This window comes from Astatotilapia calliptera, chromosome 22, assembly GCF_964374335.1.
Source record: "Astatotilapia calliptera chromosome 22, fAstCal68.1, whole genome shotgun sequence".
Taxonomy (NCBI): Eukaryota; Metazoa; Chordata; class Actinopteri; order Cichliformes; family Cichlidae; genus Astatotilapia; species Astatotilapia calliptera.
The window spans coordinates 19,298,607-19,313,356 of NC_137442.1; the positions used below are offsets into that span (position 1 = coordinate 19,298,607).

Genomic DNA, 14,750 nt, shown 5'->3' on the forward strand with positions numbered 1-14,750 from the left:
CTTAATACTAAACAACATATATATATATTAGCTGTATAATACCAGTAGGCCAGCTCTAATAGTAATTTGGTTTGGCTTCGCGGGCCAAATGTAATTAGGCTGCGGGCCAAATTTGGCCCACGGGCCAGAGTTTGACACCTATGAAATAGATGCAAGTAAAACACAGCAGAAAATAAATAAAGTCAAAGACTCAGCGGTCCTGTTGCTCTATTTTCACCTGTATTGCAGGAGTAGGGCAGGCAGAGGTTTACCCTGGTGCAGGTGTGCCGCAGCGGTCAGTGGAAGAATCCGCGAGTTTCTCTGTGAGTTTCCCATTACGTCATAGCTACTCTGTGCTTGCTTGGAAGTTTAGGGGTTTTTTTTTCACTGTAAAAAGAAGTTTTCTTCCCACGCACAATGGACACTAATGTTTTTGTCACTTTTTATGGAATCAAACTCAAAGTAAGGTCAGTACTTCCACGCTTTAAACGCTGCACGTTCATACTCTCTCCCACAATCGATATGTGATCCATTGTTGATCTGCACACAGCTGTTGCCACGAACGTCGCACTCGCTTACGTCACTGTCATGAGACATTCTCGCAAAAAATCACGGTTTTAGTAACGCAGTAACGCAGCGTTCCTACGGGAAAGTAACGGTAATCTAATTACCGTTTTTGCAATAGTAATCCCTTACTTTACTCGTTACTTGGCTACGAATCAAATGAGAGAGTAGGTCCCAACCACCCAGCTGCTGGGTCACACAGATGCCACAGATTAGTGATTTATGTTAATGGCTAGAAATATAAAACCGCACTGAGAAAGATTGAAGTCAAGACAAATTAGAAAAAGAAAAATCTGAAAATGGAGTCTATGGCTGTAACCTTTCTGCACTATAATCAGCACACAGGGATATCACCAAAATCTATCAGTCTAGCAGCAGCAGTCTGTTTGAAGATCTTTTTTTTTCAAAATCAGAAGCTTTTCAAGGTTTTAAAACACCATGAAAACATCTACCAATACTAGGAAAATGCACTCTTGTGTTCTAGCAGTTGTAATAAAAAGCTTTAGAAACAGTAGGATCAAACAACCCTTCCAAAGTGTCCATGGTCTCTGTTTGGCTCCAATCGTCCTTTTCTTACTGGTTTTAACCGATCAGTGCCTAAAATATCTGCAGGTCCTGTATCTCGGTAACTTTTGACCAAAGGTTCCCACAACACCTCAAACGGAGTCTTTCCTGATTCTTCACCCTGTTCATCAGCCGTTGCAATAAACAGCCTTCGCAATATTTTCCTACTGAAGCGATATTCCTGCTCTCAGCCTACACACACACAGGCACTGGCAGGTTCTGCACTGGTAAATATAGACACTCAGCGCTGATTTTGGCTTCCTTTAGTCTTGTGTCAGTCCCACACAATGCAGCATGAAAAAATGGCCCTGTGGGAGTCTCTCCGCTTCATAATCAATCTGTCTCACCTGTAATGAGGCAAAGTCATAAATTCATGAAGAAAGCACTTTTAAAATTACACAAAGGAGGAGGCGGCACAAATAGGACTTTGACTAGAAGCATTTCATTTCCGTCTCATGGGACTTAAGGAAAAATTACTGTTGCCTTATTGATCACGGGGCAGGAAATTCTCTGTCTGCCAGTTGTGCAGAAGCAGCACGGCAGAGTCGGCTTAGGAGCCACACCTATTGTGTCTCAAAAAAAAACAAACAAACGTGCAATGAAGGTTGAACATATCTTACACCTGGTTGAGGGATAAGACATTTGTTTTATCTGAAGCAGCTTTGGCAGGTTAGAGGGCTGGCGGTGGGGAAATCCAGAAGATTTATTGGTGCATCAGACAAACGCTCCCTGTGGTTGTGAGTTCATCGTCATCCATCTTTCATTCTCCCACGGCTCTTCTTCATCAAAGCGCCACGCAGCTGAACATATGGTGACTTTTGGTGAATTTGGGTGGAAATTATAGGAGCTAAATTTCCAATCCCAAAAACAGGCACCCGGGGCAATGTTTACCTCATTAACTGTCATATCATCAGCCCCTCCTCCACCACCACCTCCTCATCACTGGTGCTCCAGCTCTTCAAAGTCAATGCAACTGATTCAAGGGCTCTGGTATACAACAAAGCACTCGTTCATTTTACAACATCAAGAGGCGTCAGCCTTCACTAAAATTAGATGCTGATCAATGCAAAGGAGAACAGGCCTTGCTTGTGACAGATTTAGATGAAACAGAAAAGAGATGATATATGAGAAATAGAAAAAATAATAAGGGATGCTGTGATGGGAATTGACTAAAATGCATATAATGGAATAAGTGAGAGGCGGAGATGAGAGATGAGTGTGGGACCGTTTTAGCTCTGTTAGGTTTTGTTTCTTCTTGACAGGTACATTTCCTGGCAGGGATATGACTGCAAGGTACAAGAAAAAGTAGGGCATTTTCTTTTCTTTTTTTATGAATACAGACACCATTGTTCTGTAGTTATTAAAGTGTCAGTAATTTGAAGACAAGTTCAGTTTGAAACTGAGGGAAAACTAATTTAGCATCCCAAATATTTGTGAATTTTCTAAGGCGGTTTGGTTTTTGATGTCAGGAATTAAATGAACCCTGGAAAAAAAACAAACAGGAAATTTTGAAATCTACTAATTCAGTGAAACACGAATTAGTAGATTCCTCAACATATCCTCTAGATTTTGTGGTAATATTGCTTTCTCATCCGTCTCTGCTCGGCTGTGGTCATAAACCATTTCAGGTGTTGCAATTAGCGATACACATGAACTTGGCCTCTTCTAAATTTACAGCAGTTTCCCAGTGATTCAGGGCGGGCACGTCTTGGCAGACTGCACCTCTGGCTCTATTAGATGCGCATTAGTCCCGTTGTGCCTGTAAAACACTTGCAATTGCTGAGTGACTGCAGCACTCTGTGAAGAGCTCTTCAATCAATCACCACAGCAACAGCACCAACGACGATAAGACTTTCAGATTGCTGAGATTAAGCAACTGTTGGGGCGGGAATGGAAATCACTTCCAGACTTGTACTCATTCATCTAAATCACAGTTTCCCCACTTTCAGCGGGATGATCTTTGTCTGGGTTGATGCAATCATTTCGCCCTGATAATCCTGGGTCAGGGCTCCGGGTGCTGCAGCAGCAGGAGGAAAAGTAAGAGTCAGTGCACATGCGTCTGTTCAGAAGTAATTTACTTACAGTTTCTGTCTTTATTGTTCGGATGGAGCTGATGTTTTATGCATGTGTGGTGTAATTTATTTGTGGCTATACACTTTCATTTTCCCCTCGAGATGGATCGCAATCCCTTTGGTGAGCACGCTTTTCCTTTTTTCTTCCTACACCAACTCCTTGTACAAGTAATTCCAAACTGCTTATGTCTCATTGTGAATATAGAGAAAACAAAGCCTTCTTCCTACCACAGTATATGGAGATTTTTATAAAGTGTATTTTAACTTATATATGTAAAAAAAAAAAAAACACTTGGATTTTAAGAAAAGCTATTAGACTGCAGCTTCCAGCTCTTTTCATTCGGCTCCATATGGACTGAAAATTGTTGCCCTTGGGTCAGGTGAATAATAACACACAAGGGAAATGGATCTGTCCCTGCACTCATCAATAGCATCAGTGTTGTTTCTGATACGTGCCAGATTGGACTAAAGTCTAAAGAAATGAGAAAGTGAATGCAAGCGGAGAAAACAAGTCAATACAAATGATGAGCAAGAGAACTTGGAACCACTCTCCGATGTATTTTTTCTCCTCTGCCTGTTAGCTGCTATTTTGGCACCATTAGATTTGTGATTTACTCGAGTAAGACGACGTTTTGTCAATAACACCCTTAGGGAGAAACTGAACTATGGCAGCGCATTCGATAATAAAAGTATAGTTTCATTGTTTGTATTGGCTTCACCCTTAATCCTGCTTTGAAGATGCTTTTACTGGTGTGGTAAGAAATCTCTAAAAAGGCACAAAGCTTCCTGACCCCCCAAGTCTTCAATGCAATGGAAATAGAAGCGGGACAACAGCAACAAACAGCACAAGACCAATTCTAACTCAGAGTTTAAAAGGATTAGTTCAACCATATCACACACAAAAACATTTCCCAAAGAGAAGTTTAGTGGGATTTTGAAATATCTCTAGCTGGCAAATCTGCTGCTCTGAAGATAAAAGGAATTTTACTGCAATAAAAAAAAAAAAAAAACTGGCAGAGAAAATAGCTGCGGATCTGCAGACCTCGCCGCCATAGTATCAGATGCAACCATGTTGTTTGTGAGTTTGTCTGGGCTGACCCTTAAATGCTATCAAGTGGATGCTGGTGAGTGCAGAAGGAGCGATGAGTTTGCCATGCTAGCTTGTCTGATAACCTGCTGTGGAAGTGTGCATGCCCATGTAATCAGTCCCAGCCTTAATCTGATTTGATTAGTGTGCCCTCCTGGATGAGGAGACGAGATGCGCCCTGCTGGCTCCGGCCCTCGGGCTGCTGTCTCGCTCTCTGCATGAAGTCTCCAAGAACTCGTAATGAGGCCAGCCAAGTCCTTTTTCTCTTGCTTGTCGCAGATGAGCGTGCGTGGAAAAATAAACACAGACAGCACTCTTGCGTACACAAACACCGAAGCACAGAGTGCACCTTATATAATAAAAACAGATATGGATTTGTGGTATATAGAAATAAAATCCCCACTGATCTGCAGCTGAGGATGCATTCAGAATATATTGATCGATATAGCTGTAAAACAAACAAATAACACAAGTGCCTCAGTATGAAACACTGTAATGCAATGCATTGGTCTTCACAGAAATGTTGCATAGCATTAGTTCTGACACATCAGAGCAATTGCTGATGCCCTTCTGATGGCATGCTACGCGAACTGCTTTACCGTTAGTGCAACCCACACCCACCCAAGCACCTACAGTTCATAACCTTTTAACTTAGTCAGTGTCAAACCCATAGCCACTAACATCTGCTCTGCTGCTGCCTGCCCTGTGTAGACATGGAAGAATGGGAATGTGTGCTCTTGCCTCCTTAAGCTCCCCAAGTACATGTGTGGAAGGGCGGGGAGGTCCTAGAACAGAGACATACCACCAACTTCTGTTACTGCAGATAAAGTAGCAATCCCACTTTTGACTCAAGTGATCCTGACACAACACCAGGCCCCTTTTACTTCAGTAGCCTAAATGATACAGTTACTGTCAGTATTTTAATCTGATTCTCTCATTTAGCTGACTGTAATTTTCTATACGACCAAATTTGGATTTAGCTCATATTCATTCCTCATCTGTTGCACCTCAGGAAGACATGATTAGTAAATCACCTGCCCTCTGGCACTGGAAAGTGGAATGTTTGATTTCTTGAACATGGAAAATAGAAAAGACTGAACTAACCCAGTTAAAATCTATACAGGGAGACATATTACAAGGTGGGCATGCACAAAATCCGAGCCCATCGAGTTGCCACCATTATGAATATTTGGGACTGTAGGACGGCGTGAGGTTTGTCAGTGTTAAGCTTTGATATGTGAACCGTATGTCACACTTAACATGAACTGATTTTAAGTTTAGGGTTTTGGTATTCCTCTAATGAGTAGCTACTAGATATTCACAAAGAACATCAGGTCTACTGAGTAATCCACTCTACCAGACTGGCTGTTCTCACATACACAGCACAGCTTCCCCTCGCAGGAATGGAGCCATTTAACTGTGACAGTTCAAATAACTGCACGCTGCGCGTGAGTGAGAGACACTGTGACTGAAACGAAGGCTGGGTGGGAGGCAAGAGGTAGAATATTTTCTTCCTCGCTTAAGAGAGTGAGAGACAGATGCTGTTAGGCACTGACTTACATTTCTAATGAGCACAGGGCATCAGTATCCATTAGTGTGAGAACAATCTTCGCCTAAAGACGGAGCTCGGTGGAGGTTCCTGGGCCGGGTAGCAGATAGAGCCGTCAAGCAGGAAATGGTGTCACACACTAAGGAGTAGGGAGCCGCTATGACCTGCGTGTTGGGAAATAAACATCCTGTGACACAGCCAGGCATGTAATGGGAAACCCAAGCACCAAAACCAGGGATGTATACACAAAAGGCAAACTGAGATTAAATATTGAGTTTAAAAACAAAAGCTGGTGCTTAGTAGTTCACGAGTTTCACTGATGTTTTTTTTTTTTCATAAATCTTTTAAGGATTTTCCAGTGACTGCTCTGAAAGTAGCAATATTATAAGTTTGAGATTCATGTAATGTGTCACTAACAAAAGTTGAACTATTTAGCTGTGAAATATAATATAAACTTTGAAAATTGCATTTTCTGCCGACTTCCACACAGAACTCTATTTCAAAGTAAAAGGGCAGATTCATAAAGATGAAATATTGCTTTACTAAAGGCGACATTCTCTGTGAGAGAAATGCCTGCTCTGAAAGTGGCACAACATAAAATGCCACATTTGTGGTTGCTTTGAATGGAGCTGTAACAGCTTCTGGACAGACGGAGATGAACCTGCGGTCTCTGCAGGAGGTCTGTGAGGTGGGATGGTGGAGAAACTATTACTCACCAAGACAATTCTCACCCACCTGAATGCAAGGTGTGTGCTGTTTATGATTTACTGTTCAGATGCTGAACGTTTTTATTTAGCTTGCATTATTTGGTTATTTTTAGCTGAGTTTTTATCCTTAGTCAAGATGATCCTACAATGCTTCACTAACAATGGGGAGACCAATCCATGACTGATATATTTCCATTCTGTTTTTATCCAAATTTGCTTTTACTGCATTGCCAGAGTGATTCTTATGTTAAAAAACAAAGCAGGTATTTTAGAGCTGGTACTGAATGGCAGATCTAAATCTGATGGTACTTTTCTGTGTCCATTCCATCAGTTTTGACAGAATCAGCAACACTATTGGCTGACATACAGCTGTGTACTTATTGACCATGATTTGAACCAAAAAATACAAGTGCCACTGATTTACAGTCCAGTTGTTCTATAATTTGGCATATCTCAGCCTTTTCCTCCCGTTTTCCTTCCTTAAGAATGATTCCTTGACAGCCACCTTTCCATTGAGACCATTTCAGGTTGGGGCCTCAGTGAACCGCTGATGGATCAACTGAAGGGACAGATGCATCTCTTGGGTCCTGTCTCAGGGCTTTTCCCTATTTCTTAAGGACACGACTTTCAGATTCTATTCATATGCCCCAGATATTTTTTTTAAGACCTGACAGTTCTTCTTTTGTTCTTGACTTGTTCAGTTTCCTCACATTTTAAAGGACTCCCTGCACACCATGGCAGGAGATCCCAAGTTTGTAGCTAATTGTGCAAAAATACAATTTTATGCATGATCTTTGGTTAGACTCAACTAAAGAAATGGGGAAAAAATATTCTACTTCTAATAAAATGCATAGAGAAATTTAGTCTTAAATATGTTCTTTGTTAACTCATTCACTGCCAGCCATGAGTCAATGGGTTTAACTCATTCACTGCCACTGACGGCTATAGACGTCAATGGCAGTGAATGAGTTAAGTTGTCTGTGTCGACACAACACTGGTTGAGTTAGGTGCTTTTTTCTAATGCTTGAGTGATAAGTTACAATAAAACGGCTTCAAAAACAAACCAAAACATCACTTTCAAAATTTTCAGGTACAAGGACTGCATTGAAAAGGAGTGAAAAAGTAGACAATGACCAAAGAAGGTCTTTAAACGTTTGCTCAAGACCACTTTAAAGAATTGCTAGACAGTCTGACAAAAATCGTGAAAAGTTCGGTGGCGTTTGAAGTGAAGGACTCGATCTATACTGCCGAAAGCTTGTCATGGTCAACGAAAGGTTCGTAAAGATATCAAGATGTGAGTCTGACTGTTTTTGGAAACTGAGGATTTAACCAAGACATCTGCAGACTGAGATGCACTGGAGAAAAAACCTGGTTAACTCAAGAACCAAGAAAAGGACTGAGGTGAACAGACTGGAAAACACCCACTTAACTTAGTTGCAATATGTCTGGTCCAGACAAGTTGGTTTGGCGAAATCTTGTATCACATATCAAGAGCCCAGAAGAACCCTGGTGCTGGATCTGGGTTTATCAAGCAAACTTTAAAGTTTAAAGCCAAGAATAATTTAGGACCATATTGTGATACTTCATCAAAGTCTGGTAACTTCTCTTAAAATGTTTTTGCGTTAGTGTAGCTGTTTGACACTGATGATCTTAAAGTCTGTGTCCAGATGCAGACTGACACAAAACTCCTTCATATGCCTGTGAATTGAATGATTTGGTCAGATAATATCGAAGTGCTTTCATTTGTGTTATAGTTAATCTTGTTTTATCTGTTCCATTAAAAACAGATTGCCTCCAGGACCGTTACCTATTAATTATAGCGATGTGTCTTTCATTGTTAAAAGGATTCGGCCTGAGTGACAAATCAGAATAAATGTCTCAGTACAGAGTGAAATTACTATTACTGCTTTTCATCACGAGTCATGTCTTGGACCCTTGCGGTTGTGCTTTGTGAATGAAGAGAGGCACAGTGTAGAGTGGTTACAGTTCTTAAACCTTTAATGTAAACAGCAGTTTTGAGGGGCTTTGAAAAAAATCCTAAAGAAAAAAACAAAACAATCTGAAGGCATTAAATAGGAAGGGGGAGGGGGGAATATATAAATCATACTTAGAAATAACAACCACGATCTGCTTTTAAATTAAAAAAATACATAAACTCTCAATTTTGTGGCCATATGGTCCTGAACATACACAAAAAATGTCAACTTCCCTTGATCAAATACTAACTTACATTTTGCAATACTAACTACCCGGCACGTTCACAATTTTTGTTCTTTTTCGTTTTTCTAAAGCAAAATCACTAAATCGTAGTCATTTTACAAATGATAAACGAAACAAAAGAAAAAAAAGCTAAAATATTGCTTAGGAATGTTGTGTACAGCAGTCTTTACAACGAGAGACCCAAACGAGCGGGAGACAAGTGTGTGTTTGAGCGCGTGTTGCACAATGGTGGCGCTTTTACAGTTGTTCTATGGCAAAGCCACTGTGTAGGTGTGTACAATAAGCAATAAGCAGTGGTGGGATAATTACATTTATATTTCAAAAAGAGGCTTTTTACTGTGGTACAGTGCCTGGATTTCAAGGATTGACTTTTTCTAACAGTCTCTATTACATGTGAAGCAGGGCAGAGTAGACAGACGACACTAGTTTTTCTCTTTCTGTTTTTAAAAAGTATTCATCTTAAAAGGTAATTCAGCCTCTTGGGAAACACTTAGCTGCCACAATTGTCCTACTGTAAGTGGGAATGTGACAGGAAATACTACTGGGAAGTTGACGCCCCCCTCCCCGTTGACGCCCAATCGTCCTTCCCTGCTCTTGAATCCCACAACCACCATCTTGATCCCTATAGCCTTCACCCCCTAGTGACAAAAGCCCTGAGGAACAATAATAACATGAACATAAAGGAAGGACAATCCAATGGAATTTCTAAGCTTTTTTTGTCCACAATATTCTTGAAGCAAAATGACAGTAAGCGCCGCAGCCAAGAAGAAGAAAAGGGTGAATGTCTTCAAACACCAGACACTGGAGGAGAGTGAAGAAGGAGGAGGAGGAGGAGGAGACGTGGGACGACCAACGACAGGCCAAACAAACACTTCCTGGTTTCTCTTCTCCATGGCAACGTGATGACTCTGCATCGACCCCCAAGTCCCTCAAGTGCAAACAGTTATCGTTAATACGCACCATTTTCTCCCTTATAAACATCTAGCAAGAAGCAAGAGGAAAATAGTTCAAGAAATCCTTTTTTTTCTTTCAATCACAGTTCATTTTTTTATATTATATGTTTTTGTTTTTTTTATTCTTGTTCCAGTTTATAAGAAAAGGGGACCGGTCCAGTGAATACAGTGGGTTTGGGGTTTGTTTCGGGTTCGGGCTTGTGGGGTCGTACACCTAGTTACAGTCGTAAACGAAGTCATAGTTGCTAGGCTCTTTGGGAATCGGGGGCGGGGCCTCTGGAATCTGGATGTTCTCTAGATCCAAGAGGCGAAGCTTCATCTCCATAGAGAGCAGGGTGTCCATGTCAGATTTGGTGTATTCGCTGGTCATCTCCTTACCCAGGAGGGCATTCAGACCATCTGTCCACACACAATACTGCGGAGAGACGGGCAGAGGCACGTTAATTAGAATATTCATAAGAATGGTTAAAAAAAAAGGTACGGCACAAAGAACAAAACCTCTAAAATCTACTCTGCGAAACAGAGAAAACACCTTAAAAAAAAGGCAAAAAGTTTCTACATTCCTCAGCGAAAGCTTTCAGGCATTACACCTTTGTTTACAGTGAGTTATATTTGGCCCCAATCTATAAAAAAACCACCAACATTGCAATTCTATTTGCCACATTCCCCAAGGACTATCAGATATTTATAAGTAGAGCTGTCTTAAAGCCTTTTGGGGCAAACTAAAATGAAGTCAGGCAAACTGGGTCGAGTCATTGTTAAGTCAGAAGTCCAAATAAAGTTCATTCCAAGCCAACGGCAAACAGGCTGGTGCACTATAAACGCTCATCATTTCATATGCAACGTTTAAACAGTTCTAGTTATGCTTTACACGTCAGAAAACATGTTTTTTTCACTTTACCTGCACAAGCTTTATACTTGTTTTTCGATGAAATTATATCTGTCCATAAAGGCATCTTTCCACTATTTAAGTGTCAGCTCTATACCTGCATAAACCATGCATTGGATCTCTATGCGTAATCCCACACGTTCATTCTGTGTGACACTGTCAACAACTGCAGGGTCAGCTTACCTCATGCTTGTCAGGAGCGATAAAATTTAAGTATTCGTCCGACTCGTAGAGGACAGAGAAGGCCAGCTCTAACACCTCCTGCAGAGAGGACAGAGTGAAAAGCAGAGGGAGAATATGAGGCGGAGAAAATGGTGCAAAGACCGAGTGAGAGTGGAGGAGGTGGGACGGAGAGAGAGGTAGAAGCAAAAAAGAAAAGAAGAAGAAATACCAGGTGAGATTTACAGTACAATGCTGCCATACTAGCGCGATGCTGCTCTCCTCCACGTCCCATCACCATCTGTTATATCAGCTGCACATTAACTCATCCGGTACCGGTGAGATATATGTAGGGATCTTTTTATATTAGCTACTGTAAAATAACAGTAGGGGCTGGGGATCGGGGACAAAAAAGACAAATTCACTTCAGTCTCTTTTATGAAATTAACTGGACGGAGAAGGAGGACAGTGTAGTGACAGAGCCAGATTTGTAGATGTATGCAAGTAATTTATCTGTGTGAAATTAGCGTCTGGTTTTACGAAGCCAGTAGGGGATTACTCAGTCAGAGGCTGAGCCTGGAGCCGAGGAGAGCTTAAAAGAATCTGTGGTCAGATTTGACTCAGAGAGGGAAAGAAAAACAAAGTAGTGCTGAGAGTACCGTATTTCCCGGACTATAAAGCGCACCTAAATATTAGCCGCACAAGCTAAAATCAGGGGAAAATCCTGTTTTGTACATACATTAGCCGCACCTGACCAAAAGCCGCAGGTGTTTCAATGTTGACTTATCATATGTAAGAGAATATGCACAAAGGGAATTGTCAGGAAAGAGATGGCTGTTTGGAGACATCACTTTTATTAATATTTTGAAAAACAAGTTATGGGTACATATTTGCACATGTAGTACATAACAATAACCTACAGCACACCAGAACAATAGATTCGGCCTACCTTTTAGGCTCAGGTGCAGTGACACAGCTTTAACAAGAAGAAAAGTCAGTCATTCACCACCATCTTTCTCTTCTTCCGCACTAAAACCACCAAAGTCCTCTTCTCCAGTGTCGGATACAAACAGGCTCATGATGGCTTCGTCATCCACTCTTCTTCTCTCCTTCGTTGTCACTTTCAAAACCAAAGAAATCCTCATTGTCAGAGTCGAACACCCTCAGAAGGGCCGTGGCGGTGTCCTCCTCTCCATCATGCAGCAGTCCAGCCCTTCAAAATCCGTTGGTGATCGTGGATGTTTTCACACTTTTCCACGCTGTCAGAATCCACCGGTGGAGTTGGGCATAACTTGCAAGTTTATCGCCGCTCATCATCCACGACTCCCGCTGAACGCGTAGCGCTACTTTGAAGTTTGTTTTTCGCGCTACTTCGTACGGCACTACGTTGCCTGGCGGACGGACATGTGACTAACATACCACTCTTGAACCCCGATCCTTCCGCCAGGCAACGTAGTGCCGTACAACAGCGGAACACACAAAACAAATCGTCTTACGATATGACAAAAATCATGGACAATCCATAGAAAAGCCGCACCTGACTAAAAGCCGCAGGGTTCAAAGCTTGTGCAAAAAGTAGCGGCTTATAGCCCGACATTTACGGTAATTCTATCTACTCTGTGCAGCCGGTTTAAGCTGCACACTCACACAGTGAGCATCTAAAAGGGCAGTCATTACTATATTTACCCTCTTGATTCAGTAAAGAACCTGTTATAATTACTTAACTCAAAGAACAGCTGATGGAGTGACTGGTTGTTGGATACTGTAGATCAAGTTATTCCTGAGGATGTCCGTGCATTTCATGAAACAGTTGTTGAGCGTTTCAGCGGTAAGCAGGAAATGAGTGTTAAATGAACAACATTGTTAGTTTTTCCAGGTTTATGACCTCAAAGCTAATTCCTCTCTTTTTTGGTGCAATTAAAAGACAGATCGTGTTCATTTGTTACCGCTCTGCTTTTCTTTTTATGAACTTATTAAGTGCATGCACCTTTTACTGGTGCTGCAGCAGTCTTTTTGGTAATGGGTTAATTTAATTTCCTCTTTCCCACAATATATATTTTTTTAAATAATAAATGTGCACTTGCTTTTTAGATGATGATGATTTTTTCCCCCCCACATAAACTGGTCCCATTATAAATCGCTGGAACATTGTGGAAATACAGCAAAGCATGCAATCATCCACACTTGTCATATATCCTCCAATCATTTGTGTGATGCTGTAACGTAACATATCTGGAGGAATTTGGGAGATAATATGGAAACACTTCACACTTCTCTATTCTTCCAGTGTCCCACAAACGGTGCACTGCCTGCTCTGCTCTCAAGTCTGTAGAGGTGACTTTGGCTGGTCTTCTAACAGTGAGTAATGAAATGTGCTTATGTTCTCATTCACAAGGCTGGGACAGGCCTGCTAGACAGCCCACAGACCCCCCTCAGGTCATTCTCCTAGACCTGCGCTTATCGACAAGGTAATAAAAGAGACAAAGCAGAGAGGAGGCGTGCTCCTTTGTCTTCAAGGCTATTTATCCAAGATCCAATATATCGGAGTCCCGTGGGTGGGGGCCGAGGGTTTGCAGAGGAAAAGTACGAACGAGGAAGAGCTGATGTGTACACAGATGCAGACATGATGGCTCTTTCACCCTGGTTGAGGCACCGCAGAGGGCGCGCCCAAACGTTACTATCACACCTTCACAGCGAAGAAAAGATGCCAGCACGTTTTTAGCGCCTCTGGCGTAATTGCCGTCTGTAACTAACGGACTATTCGGTGACTTATTTCTACGCGAGGCCTCTGACGGAGACGCCTCTGTGCAGAGCGCTGAGACGCAAGTTATTGTGTTATTTCCTAAAGCGAAATTATGTAACCGACGTCCTCGTTATGCAACTCTCGCATACACAGGAACTCATTCTCTCGCCTGGATACACACCCACCCGCCCACACACATGCACATGTGCACGTGCATGTGTGTGCGCACACTCACACACAAACACAAACACATACCTTGTTTTGCTTCAGGGCTCCCTTTTCCTTCATGTGAGGACAGTCTTTGCCAGTGATAACAGCTTTGATATCAGCCACAGGCACTGCAGAGAGGACAGAAGTGAGTTTACAACAACGACAACAACAACAACAACATCATCATCATCCTCTTGACAACTGTGCTATTCCATATGGGTTCTTGTTTTGTTTTTTTTTCCTTTTTCCTTCAAGTGATTAAAACTTTAAATTTTCCCCAAATCTGTCACTGTGCAAGGCCCACAAGAAAAACTCATGTTAACACTGTCTGTAAAAAGCCAACTGTTAGTGTCGGTGACTGCTGCTCGTCTCTGAATTCAGCAAGACACACATTTTTGCAGGAAATCAACATAAAATGGTGATAAATATTTTCCTCTGCAAGTCATTGGGAAAGCAGTTAAATAGAAATTGTGCTAAAATACTGTAAAAAAACAAACAAACTATTAAAGGTTTTACTCACGTTTGTCCTGTAAAGAGTCATGGGGCACCTCGCCCTGAGGGCTCTCTTCCAGATCTCCGTAGTGCAGGACTTTATGATTCGGAGACAGACGGCAGTACCAAAACTTATCTAGAACAAATGATGAGAAAGACAGGAAGACAGAAGGGAGTAAGAAGCAGATTTAGAGGTGTTATGAAATAAGCAGTAGCTGGCAAAGGCATCACATGGGTATGGATTTGCATGACTCATCAACAGCAGAGAAAATTAGCATGGCAAAAAATATGTGTCAAAAAATAAAACAGCCTTGAGGAAAATCCACAGATGGGCAACGATGATCTCCACTAAGGGAGGGAGGGAGGGATCTGGAGGGGAAACAACAAAACTGGCGGCCTTCTTCACCGAACAATGACTCAACAGCAGAAAACACGGTCGATTCAAGATCACAAAAGGACATCCAGGTTTCTTTAACTCTCACTCAAAAGGCTCAAAAGAGCATGAACCCTTAATTGTGACCTGATTAAACGAAGTGTATATCGGGTCCTTGGCAGAGACATG

At 41.8% G+C, this 14,750-nt stretch overlaps 1 protein-coding gene across 6 annotated transcripts in view; it reads right to left on the minus strand.

Moving 5' to 3' along the window:
• Positions 1–8,502: 8,502 nt before the first annotated feature.
• The window catches only part of elmo1 (engulfment and cell motility 1 (ced-12 homolog, C. elegans)), a 104,942-nt gene continuing 98,694 nt past the window's right edge, over positions 8,503–14,750 (minus strand). For all 6 annotated transcript variants that reach the window (XM_026157087.2, XM_026157085.2, XM_026157086.2 and 3 more), the window contains 4 exons: positions 14,217–14,324; positions 13,742–13,824; positions 10,768–10,845; positions 8,503–10,110 (listed from right to left, as the gene is read on the minus strand). In XM_026157087.2, coding sequence (XP_026012872.1) covers positions 9,910–10,110; positions 10,768–10,845; positions 13,742–13,824; positions 14,217–14,324 — 470 coding nt within the window. In that variant the 3' untranslated portion in view covers positions 8,503–9,909. The remainder of the gene's footprint in view (positions 10,111–10,767; positions 10,846–13,741; positions 13,825–14,216; positions 14,325–14,750) is intronic.